This window comes from Bipolaris zeicola (genome assembly GCF_000523435.1).
Source record: "Bipolaris zeicola 26-R-13 unplaced genomic scaffold scaffold_25, whole genome shotgun sequence".
Taxonomy (NCBI): domain Eukaryota; kingdom Fungi; phylum Ascomycota; class Dothideomycetes; order Pleosporales; family Pleosporaceae; genus Bipolaris; species Bipolaris zeicola.
In genome coordinates, this window is record NW_006912074.1 from 21,839 (window position 1) to 44,223 (window position 22,385).

At 53.1% G+C, this 22,385-nt stretch overlaps 7 protein-coding genes across 7 annotated transcripts; 3 read left to right on the forward strand and 4 right to left on the reverse strand.

The window, feature by feature from the left end:
* Window positions 1-101: 101 nt before the first annotated feature.
* COCCADRAFT_34208 (uncharacterized protein) lies at window positions 102-1,772 on the forward strand (the record flags this gene model as incomplete). The annotated part of the gene is made up of 2 exons (XM_007711103.1): window positions 102-306; window positions 364-1,772. 2 exons carry the CDS (start codon window positions 102-104, stop codon window positions 1,770-1,772), a joined length of 1,614 nt encoding a protein of 537 aa, XP_007709293.1.
* Window positions 1,773-2,359: 587 nt separating this feature from the next.
* On the reverse strand, window positions 2,360-2,866 carry COCCADRAFT_88330 (uncharacterized protein; the record flags this gene model as incomplete). The annotated part of the gene is made up of 2 exons (XM_007711120.1): window positions 2,360-2,480; window positions 2,541-2,866. The coding sequence occupies 2 exons, from the start codon at window positions 2,864-2,866 to the stop codon at window positions 2,360-2,362; spliced, it is 447 nt and encodes a 148-aa protein (XP_007709310.1).
* A 442-nt stretch (window positions 2,867-3,308) lies between these two features.
* Window positions 3,309-5,528, forward strand: COCCADRAFT_88325 (uncharacterized protein; the record flags this gene model as incomplete). Its single annotated transcript, XM_007711121.1, has 3 exons — window positions 3,309-3,382; window positions 3,446-4,124; window positions 4,173-5,528. The coding sequence occupies 3 exons, from the start codon at window positions 3,309-3,311 to the stop codon at window positions 5,526-5,528; spliced, it is 2,109 nt and encodes a 702-aa protein (XP_007709311.1).
* Window positions 5,529-6,001: 473 nt separating this feature from the next.
* On the reverse strand, window positions 6,002-7,334 carry COCCADRAFT_34211 (uncharacterized protein; the record flags this gene model as incomplete). Its single annotated transcript, XM_007711104.1, has 3 exons — window positions 6,002-6,888; window positions 6,978-7,014; window positions 7,092-7,334. 3 exons carry the CDS (start codon window positions 7,332-7,334, stop codon window positions 6,002-6,004), a joined length of 1,167 nt encoding a protein of 388 aa, XP_007709294.1.
* Window positions 7,335-8,849: 1,515 nt separating this feature from the next.
* Window positions 8,850-9,077, reverse strand: COCCADRAFT_88411 (uncharacterized protein; the record flags this gene model as incomplete). The annotated part of the gene is made up of 1 exon (XM_007711122.1): window positions 8,850-9,077. A coding segment is annotated over one exon (228 nt), but the record flags the coding sequence as incomplete, so codon positions are not given.
* A 5,309-nt stretch (window positions 9,078-14,386) lies between these two features.
* COCCADRAFT_88239 (uncharacterized protein) lies at window positions 14,387-16,263 on the forward strand (the record flags this gene model as incomplete). The annotated part of the gene is made up of 2 exons (XM_007711123.1): window positions 14,387-14,536; window positions 14,590-16,263. The coding sequence occupies 2 exons, from the start codon at window positions 14,387-14,389 to the stop codon at window positions 16,261-16,263; spliced, it is 1,824 nt and encodes a 607-aa protein (XP_007709313.1).
* A 331-nt stretch (window positions 16,264-16,594) lies between these two features.
* On the reverse strand, window positions 16,595-21,805 carry COCCADRAFT_34214 (glycoside hydrolase family 3 protein; the record flags this gene model as incomplete). The annotated part of the gene is made up of 8 exons (XM_007711105.1): window positions 16,595-17,878; window positions 17,930-18,170; window positions 19,016-19,020; window positions 19,309-20,729; window positions 20,781-20,887; window positions 20,943-21,369; window positions 21,508-21,708; window positions 21,757-21,805. 8 exons carry the CDS (start codon window positions 21,803-21,805, stop codon window positions 16,595-16,597), a joined length of 3,735 nt encoding a protein of 1,244 aa, XP_007709295.1.
* Between the last annotated feature and the right edge of the window lie 580 nt (window positions 21,806-22,385).

Consider the following 22,385-nt stretch of genomic DNA (forward strand, 5'->3'; position numbering starts at 1 on the left):
TGTTTACCCTTTGGTCGTCCCCCAAACACCCCCCAGTCTTTACTCAATCATCTTGTAAAGTTCCGCCTTGTTTTCTCTTTCACACTCTCATCTCACTCATTATGGGCACTTTGACCGCAGATTGCCCACGCCTCGACATTCATTGCCCGCACAAGCTTGCCACTAGCTGCAGGCTGACTTCCACGCCCAATTGCTGTGCATGTGCCGATGAGCGCGTTCATTCAAGAACATATCGAGTGTACATTGATGGAGTTGGTTTTGTAAATCGTGGCACAAGGTGGCAAGGCTACTGCTGGTTCTGTAAAGGTATGAACGATGACAGTGTATCCAAGCCAATGTCATAGTCAGCTAACCCCCACCTAGAGTTCTGGAGCAATCGCCTTGCTGCTACTGACCCGCCGCTTGAGATCGCGCAGACACGCATACCCGAGATACCGGATCAGACCGAGTTCTTAGAGCGATGGTGGGAGTTTCATCAGGGATATCGCATCGCGAAGCTTCCCGATGGTACAGAGCAACGCATAGCTGTTATTGGAGAACCTTTTTATGAAGTCAGCCCTGGTTTCCTACCCCGAACATTAGATCAGCTGCGGGCTGGCGTGGAGAACAATGCATTGAGGCCAGAGAATAGGCTGAGGAGGCGAAGACTGTCATCAGAGGAAGAGCGGCCGGAGGAACCGCAACGGAGTCTAGAGGATGCGTTGGACGACCTTCTTCGAGAGGCTGAAGAGACCCCGAACGTCAATGCAGCTGTTCCTACAGAGCCCGATTCGTTGGTAACCCCCCAGATCCAAGAGGACCCATCCGAACCGCCACGACCAATGACACGACGGGAAGCACAAATGCAGCTCGCACGAGAACGTTTTGCTCGTGTATTTGGGTCGCGCGAGGAGTTAGAGCAAGACGACTACGAGTCACCACTCACGCAAATGTATACACGAGCTTACGACCGCCATCGCCAGGCTGAACAGAGAAGAGCAGAGGGAACAGAAGTTGCGCCCCAGCTCGAGACCTTATCACCGCAAGATCGCCGTGAAATCGAAGAACAACTACTTTGGGGCGTAATGCGGGAATCGCAATCCATTTCTGAGAGCCTGGAGCCAGCAACCGAAGTCTGGAGCTATGCCCCGCGGCGAAGAGGCGTAGACGGCGAAGACGCCGCTGTAACCGAAATCCGCTGGCTGCGCAATAGCGGCGAAATCGACGTCTCTGCCGAACGCATGGCGTATTTCGAGAACAGTGGCGAAGAAGGCACAGAAGCAGCGCGGAGGCTCGTGGTTGCGTACCGTCAGAGCCAGGCAGAAGACGAAGCACGCATTCGCGCCATATTTGCGAACCCCAACGGCGAATCCAGCTCAGCCAACCCCATAGTAACGGGTTGGTGGTCACAGATTCGTCCCCAGTTGTCTGGTATAGCTGGAGGAACTACACAGCCGCTGGCAGAAATGCACAATATACGTCTGGATTTCGAACAGGAACTCGCTCGTATGCGCGCTGCTCGACCACCCTCGCCCCCACTTGTCTCGTTGGATAACCAACCAGACCGACCGCCGCCAAAGTCTGAGGAGGAAATGACCAAGGTACTGGCTTGCCAAGTGTGTTACCAGCAGCTAGCAGATATAGCTGTGTTACCGTGCGGTCACATGGTCATGTGTCAGTGGTGCGCGGATGTTGTAGTACCAGTTAGACATGGACATATACCGGCGCGTCCGACAAAGTGTCCCATGTGTAGGAAGCAGGTGAAGCAGAGATTCAAGATTCATGTGGGATAAAAGGCGTGTATGGTTGGGATGTTCATGTGAAAAGCTATTGAATAGCTTTTGACTTATGATGTTGGATTGAATACATAAGCATGAGCTTAGTAAGTCTAGTTAAGATGAATCCGAGATAATATATGATCTACGATTCAAACTCTTCCTTCTTGCTCTTGGAATATGTCCTCAAAGCCTATGTTCGTATGCTCGGTATCCCGATGGAACTATGGCCAGTCATTCTGTTCTCTGTTTCAGCTCGCGCAACCCCTCATGTCCTTGATAAGCCTGGGACAAAGTGCATGTAGCGCACTCTTGCGTCGACGCCTGCGCCTGTAGGCATGCCTCGCCGGGCTGGTTCCGCAACTGACTCTGGTCCATGCGGGAATCTGAATCCGTGTGGAGGCTGTAGACGTGTCGATGAATGCTGATCTTGCGCCTACTCTTGGGCGATTCCGCATGTATTTCCGATATGTTATCAAAACGCCGTGGTTGCTTTCAACACACCCGCGAACCCAAGCAAGGGTCGCGTGTCTTGACCAGCGCTATGAGCTGCCAGTATAAGATGGTGTGGACGCGTTTATGCGTACTCCAGTCGTGTCGGCGCATCAGAGACCACCGTAAATAGCAAACGAAGACAGAATGAGTACCAGCGTGTTGATAACGGCCCACACAAAGGGTATCCAGGTAGACATTTCAAAATATCCAGCTTGATAGACGCCTCCGATACTAAATCCCCAGTCAGCATGCGCTCTCTGTGCCTTGTTCAAAGACAGAGTGGTTACTCACAGTCCACCGACAATCGCGCCCGAGACCAGCGCTTCAATGCCCCCAACAACGGTGAAGAAGGGCACGGCAATCCATATGAGTTTCCAGTTGCGCCATTGTACACCGCACGCCCATAGTGCTACAACCAGATGTATGCCGCCGACAAGAAGTAGGCTCCAGTATACCGTGAAGCGCAAGACGTCGTCCGGGCGATAGAGGTAGAAAGATGGGTGTGCGCCGACAGGCAGCGGCCAGTAGAGCGAGGGAAAGGGAGGCGTGGTGTAGCCCTGCGGAACAGCCGAGTTGACGCGCTGGATGAAGCTGGGGAAGAACTCGTTAACTATCATGTTGAGTGGGATATGCTCGAAGTGTAGTCATGTTGGGGACTTCGAGAACAGGGGCCGAAACAAGTAATTAATTGACGTGGGTAGGGGTTCAGGTTCAGACTCGCCTCATTCGGGCGACAGCATGGTTTGGTTATGGCTTTCTGGGTCGTTTGGGCGCACGTGACTGGTAGTGCAGTTTTGATAGCCATAGTAGTGCCCAGTAACTATTTACAATATATGCGTTCAACTAACTATCCCCATACTTGTGACGTCGATCTACGGACATAGTAAAATGAATGTTGACGGCGGCTGGGGCCCGAGCTCGCAACCTCGGCTCGACGCGCGTGAGCGCAACAGTCAACACCCGAAGCCCATCATCATCGCAATTCCGACGACGCCCCGAACAAGCCTTCGAATGCGCCAGTTGCCGTAGCCTCCCACGGGCTACCTCGAATCCCCAATCATGCCCGTAGATCGCCTTTTGTCGACGCTGCTGCGCTCGCTCCAGACATATACGGATCAGCAGGACACGCCGCGGTATGCATGCATCTCGAGTCCCCCCATGTGAACGCACCCGCGCATATACTGACTACAAAGCAGCCTTCTTGGAACCGCGTCTTCGCTGCTTACTACTCTCGGGAACCCACACAACCTAAGTCTTTTGACTTCGCATCTGCTTACGGCCCCCGCGCTATGGGACCGTCCTGATGGCGTTCGCATGCCCCTGCGCATGCTCTCTGTCTTCCACTCGGCTATCACGACAATCATTAATCATCACAACGATGTGCGCTTTAACAAAGCGCCTAAACTTACGCCTGGCCAGGTTCCCACGGGAGGAGGCCTATCGCTCGATGAATGGGTGCGCGCTGTGGTTGCGGGCGCAGACGACCGCAGCCGACGATGGAAGCACCTGGTTGTGCTAGGGGGCCTGTTGATTGGCATTGGCAATCTCGAAGAGCAGGGAATGGATTTGTACTGGGCATCCGCTATGCGCAAGAGAGTAGAAAGCGCGTTGGTGCGGGCGACGAATCTGGCCTTGGTTGAAGTGAGGGAACGCTCCGAGGCTGATGGGTTGGGAGGCCATACGATAACATTGGTCCTTAATCATGCCTTCGGATGCATTGGAGATGTGGAGAGAACGCAGTTTGATTATGACCTGCTACTCCCTGTGCTTATTGGAACGGCGTTTTATTCCAATGAAGGGTTTCAGTCGGCATACTTTCTTGGCGGTTTGGATCTGGATGTGCGGACGACTCAGTCGGGAAAGCTGGATTGGAGTGTAAGTTTATTGCAAGTGAGTTGAGGATCTTGTGCTGACCATACATAGCCACACTCGAGTTCCTTCAGACAGGTCGAGGTCATCATGAACAGGCCGCTTGTAGCCTCAATGGGACCTCTGTCGCGTCTGATTGCGCATGCAGTAGAGAACGTCAAGAACCCCTGGATCATCCAGACCATGATGGATGATCTTGCAAGTTTTTCTCGTGCTCTCACTACGCAATGGCGGCAGAACAAGTTTTCTGATATTGAGGCCGCTGAAGAGGCAGCCAACCTGGAAGAGGAAGCGCTTCACAAGACAACACCACAGCTGTGGAACCTTCTCAAGGCCGCCTTGTTTGCCACGACCATCATCCTCCGTGGCGTCTTTAAACGAGCACTGGCTGACAGGGCACTTGCTGCCGATGCCGTTGCCCCATTGCTCGCTGCGCAAGCCTTGCAAACACTGCGCCATCTCTACTTCATCACATCACGGCTAGGCCCAGCATCCTTCTCCCAACACACCTTTGTCTACCTCACCGCCATTGACATCCTTGCTGCCTATCCTAATCACGCCGACAAGTTCCTCAAAACAATCGCCTCCCAACATCTCGGCCAAATCCCCAGCCATCCCCTGGACCGTATCCTCGACCTCTACTTCCTCAACACAGCCGAGCACTTCACCCTGGTTCTCTCCCCCTCCACCAACGAAGACCTCCTCGTCGCATCCGCAGTCCCCTACCTCGCTGCAGCTGAAAACCGCAACATGCTCCCCATCTTCGAAGCCGCACACAGCGTTATGCTCGCCGTCCTCTCAGCCCCTCAATCCGCAAACCTAACCGCAAAACACCTTCCTTTCTACATCGACGCCCTCTTCCGCGTCTTCCCTAACAGCCTTTCCCCCCGCCAGTTCCGCCTCGCCTTCAAGACCCTCATGCGCGTTACCGCGCCCCCATCCCCCCTCTCAGCAACGCACCCCGATCTCCCAGCTACCCTGTTGGAAATCGTCTATCACCGCGCTCTCAATGCGCCTACGGCCCCACTTCCCCCTGACGCCGTAGCCCTCGCGCTACAAGACTCGGATGCCCCGCCCCCCGCCCTCTCCGAACAAGCAGTCCTCGCACTTACCCTCATCGATGCACTCCCGTATCTCCCCATCGCCCTGTTGGATGAGTGGCTCCCGCTTTGCGCGGAGCTGCTGAATCAGATCCATGACGATGAGATGCGCGAGGTGGCGAAGAAACGGTTCTGGGAGGTACTCGTGAGTGGCGAGATGGATCCTGAGCGTAGTGTTGTAGCGGTGAATTGGTGGAGTACGATGGGTGGGAGGGAGAGAGTGTTATATGGAAGGGAGGAAGGGGTCGGGTGGATGAGTGGCGCGTTGCCAGTGGAGGAGGAGAGGAGGGTTAGAGAAAGTAAATTGTAGGGTTGTTGTGGATTGATAATGATACCCATTCGTTCTTTTTTTTTAAAAAAAACCCACCCTTTTTTAAATTTTTTGGGCGATTCAAAGGGTGCGAGATAATGATATGATGTTTACTTGAGAAGTCGAGCTGAGAAACTTTTTTATCTTATTTTTTTGGAATGAACACTGTAGTTCCCTCCCCTTTTCCCTTTCCGCTTATGAAGGGAATATCGAGTTTTTTTTTAACCCGACACAAAGGTAGCAAAGTCGTGTATCTAGCCTCTGACGCTCAGCACAAATGCAGCGAATGAAAGAAAAAAGGGGGTAAAAGCGAGAGAAAGAGACATATAATACAAAGAGACAAAAAAGAAAATGATATGTACAACAACGGAGAAAAAAAGGTATCCAGTAAAGGATCAGGAACCGATAGGCCGTGAAATCTAACTTTTCTATAGCATACATGTAAGAAAAAAGAATGAAAAAAGGGGCTAATACTATACTATCCCCGGCATCCTCGTCTCCATGTTCCGTAACTCCAACAACGACACATCACCCTCCTCCTCATCCTCCTCCGCCGGCCCCCTACCCCTCAAAATCGTCGACATCGACTTGACCGTATCACTCTGTTTCCTAAAATCACCCTGGCGCACACTCCCATCCGTAGCTCTGGCAGAGCCATACGCAAAGCGGGCAGACGCACTGCTGCCCCAAGCCGAGGAACCCGAGAAATAGTGTTTGGCGAAAACCTTGAGGGCGGGAGCCGAGGCGACAATGGCGCCGAGTTGGACTTCCAAGACGGCGAGGAGGAGGGCGGGCCAGGTGGTCCAGGAGGAGTCGTAGAGGGCGTTGTTGAAGATTGTGTAGATGGCGACGATGCGGGCGATGCAGACGATGCAGACTATGTAGCCTGAGGCGAAGATTGCGCCCAGCGCAATCTTTTGGCGCTTGGGGATTTGCAAGTTCCAGTAGAGTAAAGTAGGGAGGAACGCGGCGATTGCGTCTTGTACTGCGGAAATGATGCTGGCGGCCATTATATCTGCTTCTTCGTTGACCCAACAGTGGTATTTGTAGCCCTCGAGTTGGTGGGCGACGTCGAATTGGTACCAGAAGGCTGCAAGCGGGTTGCAGGCGGTGAAGAGGATGATGGTGAAGGCGGTGATGAAGACGGCGATGATGACGATGCTGATCCAGGTCGCGATGCGGAAGCTGCTCGGGATGCAGCGCGCGTCGAGGCGTCGGTGGAAGAGAAGGATGGAGACTTTAATTAGTCCGCTGGCGATGATGTAGAGGAGATAGACGGCGAAGATAATCTTGCGCTCGGGAACGTAGAGGTTGGGTTTCACGTCCCACATGTGGCGGTCGAAGCCGTAAACTTCGGTTGCTATCGCTTCGTGTTAGCCAAATGTCGGGATCGGAAACCACTCTTTCGCGTCTTTCATCTTTCTTCCGTTTTTTCTTGGGGTTGCCTACCTAGACATACCACTATTGTGAACCCGATTGTCGGAATCTGTATAACAGATCGAAATATCAGCAATTAATAGACGGGATATAGACAGGCAGACAAGGGGTTGTTCTCTTTCATACCATTGCAAGCAGTATTATCCAATCGTCCAGTCCACCGTTTCTCTGTACAACGAATCGAGCCCAAGTCCTCGCTGCTACAATGACAACCATGATTGTTCCAAGCACACCGGCCAGAGCGGGTACAACCTTCGGTCGGGTGATCGGATCATCGTAGTTGGACTGTGGCCATTTGGCCAGCGCTTCGAGCGGAGGCAGAACGCCGCTGGAGCCACTGCCATTAGGATTCAGATAGGTGCCCGGCATTCTTTATCTCGCTCCAGTTGCGAGTGGAGGTGTGTATATTAAAACAACGTGTCACTCTTTCCGTCCAGAATATACTAGGACGGCGGGACGGCTAATAACGAGAAAAGTGAAAGCTAATGTAAAGTGAGTCCAGGATTTTCCACCCGGGCCTTGCTCACCAATATTAAGACATGCTGGGTAATCTGGTCGTATCACGTCACATTCATCTGACGGACGACGGGAGGCGAATTGCCCTTGTAGAGTGACAACATCCACTCATACTTAGTACCCGCACGGCGCGGCGCTTTTCACCTGCGCAAACCTAGTTCTTCCGTATTGGAACCTCTAACATTTTACGCGGCTCGGATGTAGCTTAGAATTAGGAAAATGGATAAACACGAACCATTATGACTGGTGAGCTAAACACACACGGTTAGGCCTTGCTCTAGAACTCCCTTCCCCCTCCCCAGACGCAGCCAACCACTGCATCCCTAAGCGGCAAATAACGCGATGCATTACCGATACGCGACACATACCCCGCGATCGCGTCTCATGTACCTTGACAGGGTGTTGTCCAGTGAGGCCCTGGTGTGATTTTCCATGTACCGGTTCCCCGGAGAAAAGATTGGTAATGTACGTGAAACAAAACTTAAACCTACCCTGCCGTTGCCGGTACGCAAGGGTCAAGTTGTCCAAGCTAAAATAACCATTGGTGGCATTAATGCAATCACTCATTGTGTACCGAGGTTCGTATCCTTATACCCGTCATTGTAATCCCAGAGAAGTGCCGATTCGATAATGGAGGTGCGGCAAGCCCAAGCCTGTAAATACGAAAAGTCAGTAAAAGAGGGTGTGCGAAGTTGATTGTTTGGGAAGTGACCCCGCTGACGATGGATGGGCTTGCCAAGACGCTATACCGAAAGAAGCGTATTAGCCAGGGCATCTATGTAGGGACGTGGCGAAACGCCAGATCGATCCAGATCTCACATGGGGATAATTATCACCTTGGCTCGTTACGAGAGAGTGGCTGATCGGGAGCTTGATCTACAAATCGCATATGCCGGCACTTGTTGTCCTCGCGTGATCATCGCGTGGTCTAGTTCACCGTTCATATTTAGCCAGGAACCTGAACAAGTCCACCTACTCCGCGAATAGGATTGGCATTTCGTACTACCTTATCTGCGGGGTTGAAAGGGGGTTATAGAACGACTTGTTGTCTTTTCCCATCGTCTGTTATGCAAATGTCAAAGTTCTTGTCAGCTGCCTTGTTCTACGTGTGGCTTACCGTTAGTTGGCTGGAACGTGGTACACTACCGTAGTGGTACAAGTAGACCAGACCTTTGTATGTGGGCCCCTAACAAGGGGATGATACAACATTGGGATATAGAGTAAGAGCTATACTGTATATAATGTAGTTTTCGTTGAGATTATTCAGAACCTTTTTGTAATTCTCCCCAATGTGTAAATTAACAATAGAGTCATCCGAAGAAGAGCCTAATTATCAATTTTAGCGTCTCTACGTACAGGTGACAGTAATCACAGTATGTCGTATCCTGCTGTGCTACAAAGGCAACAGAAATACAGGCATTTGTTGTGATACTTGCTCGTCCCAGATCGTTCTGTTACCTTGGCAAGATTAGACGAATGCACGTAGCCGTAGAGCTTCTGGGGATGAACCACACCACTCTTGTTAATGCCGCGGAGGCACTCGGAAGTAACCTCAGAAACCCAGCAAGATCTGCAGTGAGGTTCGTGACTCGTGCAAAACACCTCATACGATGCACGTTTGTTTGATTCAGAGAAGAGGCAAAATAGAGTAGATTGACGAATGAGGGAACGCGTGCTTACGTATTGCAAGGACTAGTAAAACAAGGACAAATCTACCAGCCAACCAATTGATCAAAAGAGAAAACGACCCTGTTTATTGTAGCAGAAGAATAAAGAAAGCAACTTTGCGTTGTAGTTGCATGAGGCGTGTAGTTTGTTAAGACAGTTTTGGAAACACAAATGAAACAGAACATGATGCTGTTGGCGTTGCTCTGCTGTATGATGAGTAATGGAAAGAAGAAAGTTCAAATGCAAACCTCAGGGCCGAGCGCCATCCGATGCGCCAAGAGATACCGGCCTAACAAGAAATATAAAAAGGGAAACAATAAGAGACGCCGTCGCCATGCGAAGTCTTGCATAATTTACACCAAGGGCACGCCCTTGTTTTAAGAGTCAGTGGCCCACCTGTTGGGCACTCGTTCGGTCGCACCCTACGTTTGCTCTTCTTTCGGGCTGGCAGTGCGCGACTCTGAGCGCTGGCGAATGACGGCATCTTTCAGCGCCCTCAACTTCTCTTCCGTCACACGAATGGCTTCGTCCATGTCCCTCTCTTTCATGTCTCTGGGCGAAATTCGCTTCTGCGTGTCGACTTCCGGCTGAAGCCTTGCACCAGTGACAACGGAGCTTTGGACCCGATCCAACGCGACCCTCTCTTCGAGCCAGGCCCATAAATCAGACTCTTCATGGCGCCAAATCTCTTCGTACGCCACCTGTCTCTGAGCAGTCGACCACTGGTTCGGACCAGTAACTCCTGTGGTACCACGGAAAAGCCAAGTGTACATGAGGAGCGCTCCGAGGATGAAGATGATGACTTGTGGAGTGAAGATCGACTCTAGCACATCTGCTAGTGGGCCCAACAGACTACGAAGAGGCTCCAATATGCCCCAGTTGCTTTCCTTGGATTGGCTGACTGGAGCAGCAACTGAAGTTGGTGCGGGTGCATCATCCAAAAGATTACCTTTGGAGCGTTTCCTGCCCTTTCCGCCTTTGCCCATAGCTTTGCCACCGCCGGCTTTAGCGGCGCTTACAGCAGTGCGAAGAGCAGCAGTAAGGGAGGTGGCGTATGACATTTGACCATCATTCGCACCTTTCTCAATAGGGCCTGGTTGTGGTTAGTACATTATTGATCATCAGTGACAAAGCTACTGTCTTACCCTTTAGCCAACTCTTTCCGCTCCATTCGACAGTAAATGTCATGATCAAGCGCGTGCTATTTCCCGGTCCCCACATCAGACAGTATCGCGTTTTAGTGAGGAATATGCTTCCGTTGGGTACATCCGGAGTCGCCGTGCTGCACTGCACACTCACAGCTTTCTCCAAGTCGAACTGTTCCAAGTTCATGGAAATGTTGCATTTGGTCTGTCGAGGGCCTACAGGGGCGTTCAGTGGCTTGATGTAAGAATAGTTGAAGGTTTTTGAGTCTTCACCCAGCCCCTTCTTGTCGTCTTCCATTTGCAGGTCAGTAGACTTTTGATCGTCGACCAACCACTTGCGCATGAATGCACCAGAAGCAGGACCAAACATCAAGCTGTACACCTTGCCCAGAGGCGCGGGAATAGTAGTGTCGATAAGCAGTTTGTCATAGTGTTGATCACTGTCACCACACTCGCTAGGTCCATGTGTTGATGGACCAGGGAAATCCTGTGCAGCAGAAGCAGCCCCACTAGTTGCCGCTTTGGCAGCATCGGCAGTGTCCCCACCACCGCCATAAGCCTGTGCTACTGCGCCGCTGACCTTTCGTGTCGTTTCGACAGGTACAGCAGAGCCGGCTTCGCTACCAGTTACGCTACCCTCGCCAGGCTCTGTGAAACTACCTATACCGTCATCGTCCTCGGCATCTTCGTCGTATACCTCGTCATCTGAATCTTGGCTGGATCCGTCGTCACTGGGGACTGACTCTGCTTTCTCCGTCTTATCGCCCGTACCGCCTGATCCGTCTAGGGTGACACCGTTGAGAGACGACTTGAGATTGGGGTGAGAGATCTTCCAGATGCCAATGATGAGGTCGTAGGTCGAGTCTCGCGATAGGAACGAGGCGAATACGTTACGAGCGTGGAGCGTCTGGATGACTATAGCATTGGGAAAGAGGACAGCGGTGGACTTTTTCTCAACAGACACAACCTCGTCGAAGCTGATGACCAGGTTGGTGACCCATCCTAGGATGTTACTAGAAAAACACAAATGGCCTTCTGAAACATATAAACGTCCATGGAGCAAGATTTCCTTCTGGAGGGCTGCACTATAGTCCTCGATCAAATAATCGTCCTCGGGAACGCTCTTGAACAGATTGTGGAATTCCTTGTTTCGTCTGGGCGGTGCTACTGCAAAACCGGTTCCATTCAACCGCTGGCTTTGCAGTGCGGCACTTGGAGCTAGAGTACTTGTACTTGCACTGATGACTCCGCCCAGTGTATTTCCCGTGGTAGCGGAGCTGCCCCTGTGCCGTCTCCGTCTGCCGGCACTTATACGACTGCGAACGCTGCCCTGTCGTTGTATCGACGCTGGCGAGTCGGTTAGCTCGGTTTGCCGGGGAGGAGTGGCAGCGCCATTTCCTGATTGACCAGAGACGGCAGTCAGCGACCGTGGGCGCTCGCTGGCTACCGACGGGGGCTTGTCGCCTGCATATGCGGCTGAGACTGCTTGAGCAGCAGCTCTGTCCTCAGACTTTGCAGAAGCCTCATCGGCCTGCATGGCTACGTTTGTTGCAGAAGACATGGGGCTGGTGTCTTTACTGTCAGTAATGCCGAGTTGTTCGAGGCTTAAGTTTCCAGAGCCAAGAGTTTCAACAGCAGGTCTACGCTGCGCAGCGCCTTCTGTTGCAACCGTACTAGCGTTGGCTGGTCCAATGACTTCCTCACCACCGTCTTCGGTCTCTTTTTCCTCCTTTTGCTGTTGTTGGCTAGCCTTGTTCTTAGCGTTTTGATTGATTGCAATGGTGTCGGTAATGTTGCTAGCAGCGTTCTGCGCAGCAGAAAAGATGGAAGCAAAGAAACCACCAGATACACCAGGCGATGATGGCAAGACAGCAGTTCCTCCAGGGGTTTTTGCTTCTTCAGGATGAGGAGTTAGGGGCGGGATAGACGATTGTGATAGCTTGCTCGGAGGGTTTGTCGCTGATCGTACGCGTCGGTGCGCTATCATACTCCCCGATGAAGGGGCGGCTACGTTGGAAGTTGACTGCACAGCAGCAGACTTGGAGCCGTTGTCGGAATGTATTGACTCTGTGGGCGAGGACGCGTTTCCATCAGTTGGCGTGGGTGGGGTTATGAAGGTCTTAGGGGCATCGATTAAATTCGAGGATGCTGCAGGTAGATTGGCTGTAACAATACGTTTGGGAGCCGCAGATCGGGGCGATGGACTCGACCGTGTCTCTCCGTCTATGAGAATCTGTGGTGGTGAGGCTGGAAGGGAATCATCGGCAATTTTGGCGTCACGCTTCTTTGCTCCAAAAAATGAACCAATACCACCTCCGCTTGTGCTTGGCCTTGCAGTCTCTGTCTCGGTGCTGACTTTGGGAACCACTGGAGATGTGATCGTTCTGCGGTTGGGCGTGAATGCTTCCCTGAGCTTTCCAACTGGCGACACACCCCGTTTATTTCCAGAGACGTCGGTGGTGGTTGTGGGTTTGGCGTTACTGTCCTCGGTCGAGAGCTGAGAGTTTACGAGTGTCGCATCTGCAGAGTTGGTGGAGTCGACCGTCTCGGAGGCTATGAGAGGCGAAGAGAGTGTCAAGAGACCGGCATGGGATTGGTGTGGTGAGATGCCGGGACGCTTTTGAGGAGGTGGGCTGTGGGGAGATTTAGTAGCCGCACACAGAGGGGAGCGAGTAGGTAGGTTCGAGGCAAAGAAAATATGAGACGGACAAGTGTTGGAAAGAAACAAAAGAAAGGGCGAAGCGAGGGTTGAGGAGGGATTGCAGGCGGATATGCGATCATGAGAGAGGGAGAGAGGCAGTGGGTGGGGAAGCTAGTGGCCAGAACGTACGCCTGGGCGCAGTGGAGTCGGTGCCGCAGGGCCATTGCACTGGCCAAACCTTGCTCAGCAAACCCCTAAAGTGTGATATGCAGCGCCGTTGGAAACGGAGGGCAGAGAGCAGAGGGCGTGTGCCTGAAACTAATAGAAAACGGAACACTTACGTTTCGGAGTCGGAGTCGTCGGTGAGCAGGCTGCTGGCAACGCTCTTTGCCAGGCCCAGCGAGTCGTCGCTCTGGTATGGATGGTTGATGCCGGGCCGCTTGAGCTCAGGAACCGGTGGGACAGGCTCGTCGGGGTCGAGAAAGGACAGGTCCTCGCGGCTGGCAGAGGCCGAGATGGACGTGTCGCGCTTCTTGCGACTTTTGAAGAGCTTCGACATGCGGCGGCGATGCGACGATGAGGCGTCGCTGCGGCCGTCTTCGGAGTTTTGGCGACTCTTGCGACGGTCGGTGGCGCCGTCGGTGGGCTTGGAGACGACGTCGTCGTTGCTGCTTGCAATGGACACGGTCGACGAGGCCAGGCCTTTGGAATATGATGGTGGTGCAGCCAGGGTGCCGTCCTTGTCTCTGGGAGGGCTGAGGACGGAGCCAATGCTCCTGCGCCGCTCCTGCGAGGCCATGGGCGGTGGCGTGCGCGAGGTGCAGAGGGCGAAGTTGGATGCGCTCGACGAATAATAGCAGCAAGACGAGTAGGACAGAGCAGGTCAAGCAAGTCAAGCACGTCAAGCAAGCCAAGCCAGTCGTCGGGGCCAGTAGGTGCCTCAAGCCAGCATCTTAAGGGTTACAATGGGTCGAGGGGGTGGCTGTTGGCTGTGGCTATGTCTGCATGTCTGCTCGTATATGTATCTGTAGCCGTCGATTACGTAGGTCCAGACTTTGTGACGCGCATGGGGTCAGTAGGTGGGTGCAGCCAGGCGAGGGGGAGAGTGCTGTTGTAAGTATGAATGTGTGTGCATCCTATAGCATCCAAGTACCCACGCCCCCCATATGTATGCCTCGCGTCTATCTGGCACGCCGAATAAAAGTAAGCACGGCACGCCTGTTGAGAGCTGAAACGGTGCCCTCATTCTGGCCGTATTCACGGGTCCAGTGATCGACTCGTGGTTGCATGGCCGCGCCGCATCATCCCTGTCCGCCGACCATCATCCCTCGTCAGCCTAGTATCACCTTCACCACCATCACTGCCACCACCACTACCACCACCACACCACCTTGCCCACGCCCTGAGCATGTCCTCCCCCCGCGGCTTCAATAAACACCGTCGCCGCCGCCATGGAGTCCGCCCACCTTACCCACGCCCATGATCACGCCCGCGCTGCCGCCGCTGCTACGCGCAACAATAGCGTCGCGACCGCGGGGCAGGAGCACGACCTGGCCGCCGCCGCATTCCATAATGCCACCAACGACACGCACAACGCTGAGGTATTCACCATCGCATCATCCTCGCTAGAACCCCCCGCTGACTGCTACCCCAGGCTCTGCGCATCCTCGCCCTGCTCGAGGTGCACCACCGCAAGCTCGCCGGCCTAATCAAAGAAGCTCCGCCCAAGCAGAAGAAGACAGCCGCTGCGACAAAGCAACCTACCGACTCATCGGTCTCTTCCCTGCCCAAGTCCTCAACTACCGCGGTCCCACAAACCCCAGCTGCTTCTTCTACAACCCCGCCGACGTCGCGCCGCAGACTGCCCCAGTCATCCATAGCCACCAACCTGGCCGAGAAGCGCGGCATCCCCAGCGTAAAGAGAGCCACCGCCGCCCCTGCTGTCAGCAACTCAAATGCTACGGCCGCCCGCCATGACCAGCCCTCCACGCCTGTCCGTGACCTCCTCGCCCAGCACTCGCGCAAAGGAGATTCCCCAACCGCAAACGACTCGCTCAAGCACCCCGCCCCAGCCTCGCCCTCACCACAGCGATCCTCGCCTCCGCCAGACGACAACTTCCGCCGCTTCTACAACGCCTTTGGCGGCATTATATCCGCCATCAGCGCGCCCCTTGCCTTTACATCCTTACCTCTCAACCCCTCAGCATCCACCCCCGAGCCAGAGCCACCCAGAGAACAGGACAGAGCTGCAAGGACAAGGTCTAGAAACCACTCGCCTGAAGCTTCGAGGACTGTTACTTCTTCGGTTCCCGATCTTGCCGCCCTCATCAGTAAACCTGCGTTGCGTGCCTTGAGGGAAGACGGTGCGCCTCCGCTTGGTCCCAACGAGAGCTTCTACCTGGTCCCTACCACCGGCGGCACAGTCACCTACGCTAGTGTCCTACGCGACCCCAACGCACCCAACCTTTCCGCAAACAACCAGTACAATACACTCGACGATGGCTCCGGATCTCTGAGGGGCAGCTCCCATGAAGAGTTTGTCGATGCACGCGAGAATGTTGGCCCTCCCTCACCCACCAGAACACGCCGTCCGCTCTCTCGTGGGAACCCAGGCACGAGCGTCACCACTCAGCTCAACATACCTGCGGGTAGAGGGTCGCGCCACAAGACTATGGAAGAGCTCGCCCTCGAAAACGACACGCTCAAGTCCGTGATCGACAAGCAGGCCAAGCGCATCCAAATGTGGGAGCTCAGCTCGCAAAACTCCTTCAACGCTCTCGCTCAGTCATTCCGCGTTCGAGGCTCTGGACGCGGCAACAGCGATCCCAGCTCCCTTGCCGCCCACGGCGTGCACCCACACCCGTCCCTCCCGTCACCTCCCATCCCAGGCCATGCGCAACAGCAGCACCCACCGCCGGCGCCCACCTCACCAGGCTCCGCTCCACCACCCGACGCCGAAGCCCTCAAGCGCATAGCTGATCTCGAAGCCCTGCTCGCCTCTCAAAACGCAAAGATCGACGACCTCATGGCCAACAACGACAAGCTGGCCAAGCAGCACGAGAGAGATGCACAGGTCCTCGGCCGGTACCGCGAGCAGTGGGAGAAGCTCAAGGCGGGCGCCAGGAAAAAGGAACAGGAGAGGCGTGATAAGAGAGTCTTGGTACCGGACGGTAAGCCCACGGATTCTTTGGCAACCGAGCCCGAGGCTAGCGATCAAACTGCTCAGCCAGACGGACTGGAACAACAGCAACAGCAACAGCAGAAACAATCACAGCAACAAGAACAAGAGGATGATATGCAGGAAGAACCGGGCTTTGGAAAGGCTTAGATAATACCCCCTTTTTTTTCCAAATACTATTCTTGAATGAAACAAACATACCAATCAAGCACTTGCTTGCTTGCTTGCAGCTATACTGCCAGGAACAATCACACTCTCAAGCTATGCACAATTGCTTTCAAATCATCTTATATATTTATTACTAGACAACCGAAACACTTTGCAGCTACTGTCCGCCGCCAATTTGGTCCCTGCAAATCCTCCCGCAAAACGCCAAATATTTCCTAATCCAGCGATAAAACTTCTCAAAATAGACAGAAAAAGACTACTTCTGACTCTCTTTCACACCCGCACTGCAACAGGCTCTGAACAAGCAGCTCGCTTAAGCAGCAGAAGCAACAGGCTTCTGCGTAATGGGCTGGTAAGGAGGCGCAACAGGTCCACCAACATTGACCTGCTGGCTGTCCATACCCGCAGCGTGGCCCTCAAAGTCGGGCGCATCAGGGTGCACACCAACACGCTCCTTGGCCAGCAAGTCCACCAAAAGCGGGCTGGGCTTGTTGCTCCTCTGCGAGAAGTTGGCCTGTTGATCCTTGTACTGCTGCACATTCTCAATGTACTTGTCAAACAGATAGGCAGAGTCCAGAGGTCCACCCTTTGCTTCGGGGTGGAACTGCGCGCTGAAAATGGGGCGCGAGCTGTGGATCAGACCCTCGTTCGACTGGTCGTTGAGGTTGGTGAAGTACTCCTTCCATTCGCTCGTCAACGTAGTCGGGTCAACGGCATATCCGTGGTTCTGCGAGGTAATGTGGCACTTGCCGGTGGTGAGGTCGAGAGCCGGAATGTTGTGAGCGCGGTTGCCGTACTTGAGCTTGATCGTCTTAGCACCAGCAGCAAGGGCAATCAGCTGGTGACCCATGCAGATGCCCATAACTGGGAGCTGCGAGGTCTCAAAGAGCTTGCGGAGGTTGTGAACTGTGGTTGTGCAGTGGGTTGGGTCACCAGGGCCGTTCGAGATGAAGACACCGTCAAAGTGGTGGGCGACCTTGTGGATAGGGTAGTCGTAGGGGAAGCAAGTGACACTGGCGCCGCGAGAGACGAGACTGCGAAGGATGTTCTCCTTGACACCACAGTCAATCAAAGCCACGTGCATGTCTCCCAAAGAGGAGCTGACGTGGAAGGGTGCCTTTGTGGAAACACGACGCACGAGGTGGATAGCCTCGGGATCAATGTACGCCTCGTCCTCATCAGCATCGTACTCCTCACCAACGGAGATACGAGCAAGAGAAGATCCCTGCTCACGGAGGTAGGTTACAACCTCACGAGTGTCAACACCAGAAATGGCGGGGACACCCTCGCGAGCACACCATGCACCAAGCGACTCGACAGCAGTCCAGTGGCTGTGCTTCAGGGCATAGTCCTGGACAACAATGCCAGAAGCTTGGATGTATGGTGACTCGAAGTATCGGAGCAGGCCATGCTCGTCACGGGCGCTCGAGGGTACACCGTAGTTACCAATCAGTGGCTGGGTGAAGACAAGGATCTGGCCACGGTAGGAGGGGTCGGTCATAGACTCGGGGTATCCGACAAGAGAGGTTGTGAAGACGGCTTCACCGGAAATATTGGTTTTAGCACCAAATGACTTGCCCTCGAAGATGGGACCGTTCTGTGCAGCTGTGAGTCTAGTGCTTAATTTTGAAGTAATGACTGTGCGTACCTTGATGGTAAAAGTGGCAGGCTCGTTAGAGACGGCAGTGGCCCTGCGTGCACTAGGAGCAGGCATAACACGTTCGGTATTTGATTGCACAGTAGCCAGGTAGCGTGCCTGTACGCGGTTCTTTGCCACTCGTCCCAGGAGACCTGCGGACCGGACCGTGGAGGGTTTGAATAGTTGAGAGATCATGATGATGGAAGATGTGATATAGAGAAGTGTTTGGTTCGGTGATTTGTTGGGTAGGCTTTCAGTTCACTGACGCCTTCCACAGGTGGTCTAGAGATGGAGTCAGTTTGACGCTGCCAACGCGTCATCTTGTAGTAGCGTACCTGAGATGTAATCCTACAAGACTCAATTAGCCATGATCATGAGAAAATAAAAGAGTGAAGAACACAGAGATGGATACGCATCGATCGTCAAGCCGCTGCGGCAAAAGGCCGGCGGTGAATGACGGTGTGCGGCAAGTTTTAGATAACATGTCATACGCCCAAACAGACAAAACATACCTGGGAAGTAAAGAGTGTAGGCGCAGCACTCATATGCGCGATTCTATCTTTATCGGAATCAAAATGGAGTGGGTTCAATTAGTCGACCCTGGTGTATTGTTGATTGTTGAGCTTGAATGTGTGTGGTGAGAAGAAGTGTTGGCGATGGTGAGTGAGGAGAAAGAGTACCGCGGGGAATTTCATACAGCTCGCGATTACGTGAAGCCTGCGCTATGACGCCGATGCGCCAATCAAAGACGGCCACAATCAAGATAACAAAGTAAGCCAGCACGAAAGATTCTTCAAACACAAAGATCCGGGGAAAAGACTCGAGGATCGTGATTCACAGCCCCACTGCTCTTGTGCTCTTTGGGAGTGTTGCTTATTTCTGCCCGATCTGTCCGAGCGTGCAGCTTGTGGTTGAGCTTTTACATTGTGTGTATAGTTTATCGCATATTTACTATCACTTGTCCATCATATGTGAAGGCTTGACAAAAGGAAGTGTTTCTTTTTCGTTGGCTATGCGCAAGAAACGAAAGTGACGGCCAAAGGAGTCACAAGTAATCTATCCCGATATCGGCAACACTGCGGTGCTACGGTCTACTGGACCTGCAGGACTAGCTTTGCCGAGCTTTTTTTTCTCTCTTAGGGCTATGTCAATCACGCCCTAGGTGGGTGTCATTATTTCCTTGCCACATAATTCGCTTTGAACGTAGTATGACTAAATCATGATAGGGGCATTCCACTGGATGAGTCCTGTGAGCAACGGAGTTTATTATGAGACTACACATGAGCAAAGTACGTGGCCATGTGATTAGGGAACACAGAAAAACTCGTCGGGAAGCGGAGCCTCCGGCACACTTGCATCTTATACGTTCTGTCTCCACATCTCTAAACAACAATCTTGCCTGTCAGCCTCACGTCCCTGGAGCTTGCTCCGACGAAGACAGTGTACTCGCCCGTCGCAACAGTCCACTTCCTCGTCTTCTCGTCCCAGAAACTCAAGTCCCTCCTCCTCAGCTTGAATGTTGCAATTCCGCTAGCACCAACCTCCAGCTTGAGCTTGGTGAAGCCTCTGAGTTGCTTTGGTGGAGAGTTGGTAGATGCAGGGTAGCCTAGATACAGCTGCGGTACCTCTGCACCAGCAACACCACCAGAGTTGGCAATCTTGGCAGTCACTGTAGCAACGGTCTCGAAGAGATCCACGGGGCCTCCAGGTCCTACAGCGCCAGTCGCAGGACCAGCAGAAGGCTTACCAGTTATGGCGAGATCTGAGTAGGTGAAGTTGGTGTATGAGAGTCCAAATCCAAATTCAAACCTGGGTGTGATGTTCTGCTTGTCGAAATAGCGATAGTCGATGAACAGATCCCAGGACTTGTCGTCGCCTCTGGCAATTGTAGTGCCGTAGTCAGACTCTTGCTTCGCAATGGTGTAAGGAAGCTTGCCGCTTGGCGACGCTGCGCCATAGATGATGTCGACAACGCCGTTGCCGGGCTCTTGGCCTGGGAGACCTGCCCACACTACTGCAACAACGTTGGGGTTCTCAATCCACTGCTCCATGATGATTGGCCCAACACTGTGAACGACAACGACCGTCTTCTTGTTCACGGCAGCAACTGCCTTGACAAGCTCATTGCCATTATGCCAGGGGTCTAGGTTGTTTCGGTCGCCGGCGTTACCTTCAACGGTGATGTAGCCTTCGCCAGCGTTGCTGTTAATGCATACCACGGCAACCTCTGCATTCTGAGCTGCGCTAGCACCTTGCTGGGCGTTGTCGGTGGGCGACGAAGTAACCGTCGTACCGTCTTTTTGCGCCTGTGTCTTGATGGCATCCAATGGCGCGACCATATCGAGTGGAAGTTCAACTGATCCCGAACCCCAGCCCATGGTAAGAACACCCTCGGTGCATCCACGGTCGACACAAGCATTGGGCCCGCGGGGTGCAACAATACTGTCAGTTCCAATGACTGCAATGCTCTTTGGCTTCTTCAGAGGTAGCGCTCCATTGGCGTTCTTCAGCAGGATAGTGCCGTCTCGAGCAGTCGCTCGGACATTGGTCTTGTGGTTCCCACTGATTACTTTTGATCCAATGGTCCAGGAGTTGAAGGAAGTCGCGGGATAACCCTTGTCCTGGCCCAAAAGGTACCACGCAGCAAGGACTCGCTTGACCATGTCATCGAGGCGTGATTGCTGAACCTGACCGTTGCTAATGGCGGTCTTGAGTTGCGGTCCCCAGAGCACGTTTCCGCCGCTAAAATCACTGCCGGGCATGGTCATATCCAGGCCACCATTTGCACTGCCAGTAGTAGTGTGTTGCGCTGAAACCATGTTAGCTAGGTTTGATCCAAGCACATTCACTTTCTACATACCATTCCAATCCGACATGATGTATCCACGGTGGCCAAGCTCGTCTTTCAAGAGTTTTTGCATAACGCCTTCGCTTTCGCAGGCCCATGTTGAGTTGAGCTTGTTGTAGCTGAAGCATGTTAGTATCAATTTGAAAATACCATGGTGTCATAAAGTCCACTTACCTGCACATGAATGCCGCAACCTTGCTGTGAGCGGCGTCCGCGAATGGCCAAACATACAACTCGCGCAGAACCCTGTCGCTCACATCAGAGCTCATAGTGTCTCGGTTGAGCTCTTGTTCATTCACAATCCAATGCTTAGCAGTGGCCTGAACACCAGCTTCTTGCATGCCCTCAATGGTCTGCGCCATCATGATGCCTTGGAGGTAGGGATCTGATCCGAATCCCTCCCAGTTACGGCCGCCCTTAGCAAACTTACCCAGAGGACCAGCAGACGGACCTAGCTGCACGTGGATACCCAATTGCTTTGCTTCGTTGCCGAGAAAGGCACCTCTTTCACGGATGAGATCGATATCCCAAGTGCTGGCAGCATGGATGCCAGCTGCAAAGGCGGTTACACCCCGGACATAGCGGACACCAAGGGGGCCATCTTTGTGCTGTTAGTTAGACGGTTTCCGCAGAATATATGCAGGCTACAACATGTTCTGCGACCACAATGAATCTTGCATCACATACTGTAGTACCGGAGTGCGGGTTCGCTTAATTCATATGAAATATGTATGCTTACCTTGTAGACATAACTCAGGGTATCCAATCGAGCTGGCAGCCTTGGTGTTACCAACACAGTTACTCTTCGACCAGCCAGTACCCGTAACAATTCCAATCTTATCATCTTGCGATAGCTTTGCGAGTGCTGCTGTTGCCTTTGTGTATGCATCATCCCAACTGCCCACTGCACGCTTCGAAGCAGGCTGGTCGAAAGGGATGGCTGATGGTGTTAGTAGCTATCATGATGTGCAAAGTAGTAAATGTGCACCTGTAGACAGCGCTGCCGTAGCTAGCAACGGGAAGATGGCAGACCGCATTGTTGGAGATGTCGAGGCCTTGAAGTCAACGAGGTCGTCTACCACATGCACCACATAGCGGCAAGTTACCCCTTTAAGTACTCAGATTTTATTTCTCCTGCGGAACTTGTGAGCCGAAGCAAGGGCATCTTGCCAAATTCATCACTTGGCATATTGTGGCAAGAACCGGAGTAGCCTTGTACATTTCCCATACCGAGAAGGGAGCGACTAAATGACGTGTGATGTAAAGTGTTGATCGGTATGTTTGATGAGGCGGTAGAAGGGATATATGGTGGCGGGCCGTTGTTCCTAGGGTTAACAGCCGGCGAACAGGGGATATAGCGAATAGGAAAATGGCATGTTGCATAACAAGTGGAGAAGTCACTACGGATGCAATTGCCGTCTAGTCAAGGCCCAAGAAGGTTGCGGGGAATCAGCGGTTAGATCCTGTGATGAGCAATGAACTGGACTAAATTGATCAGGTGGCGGCTTCTTCTATTCGCGCATAGTTTCGGAGTATGAAGAACGTCGTGGTTTGCGACTAATATTTCAACAAAGCCTCTTGGTGTAGAAGCCAGCATACAATTCGACATTCACATGT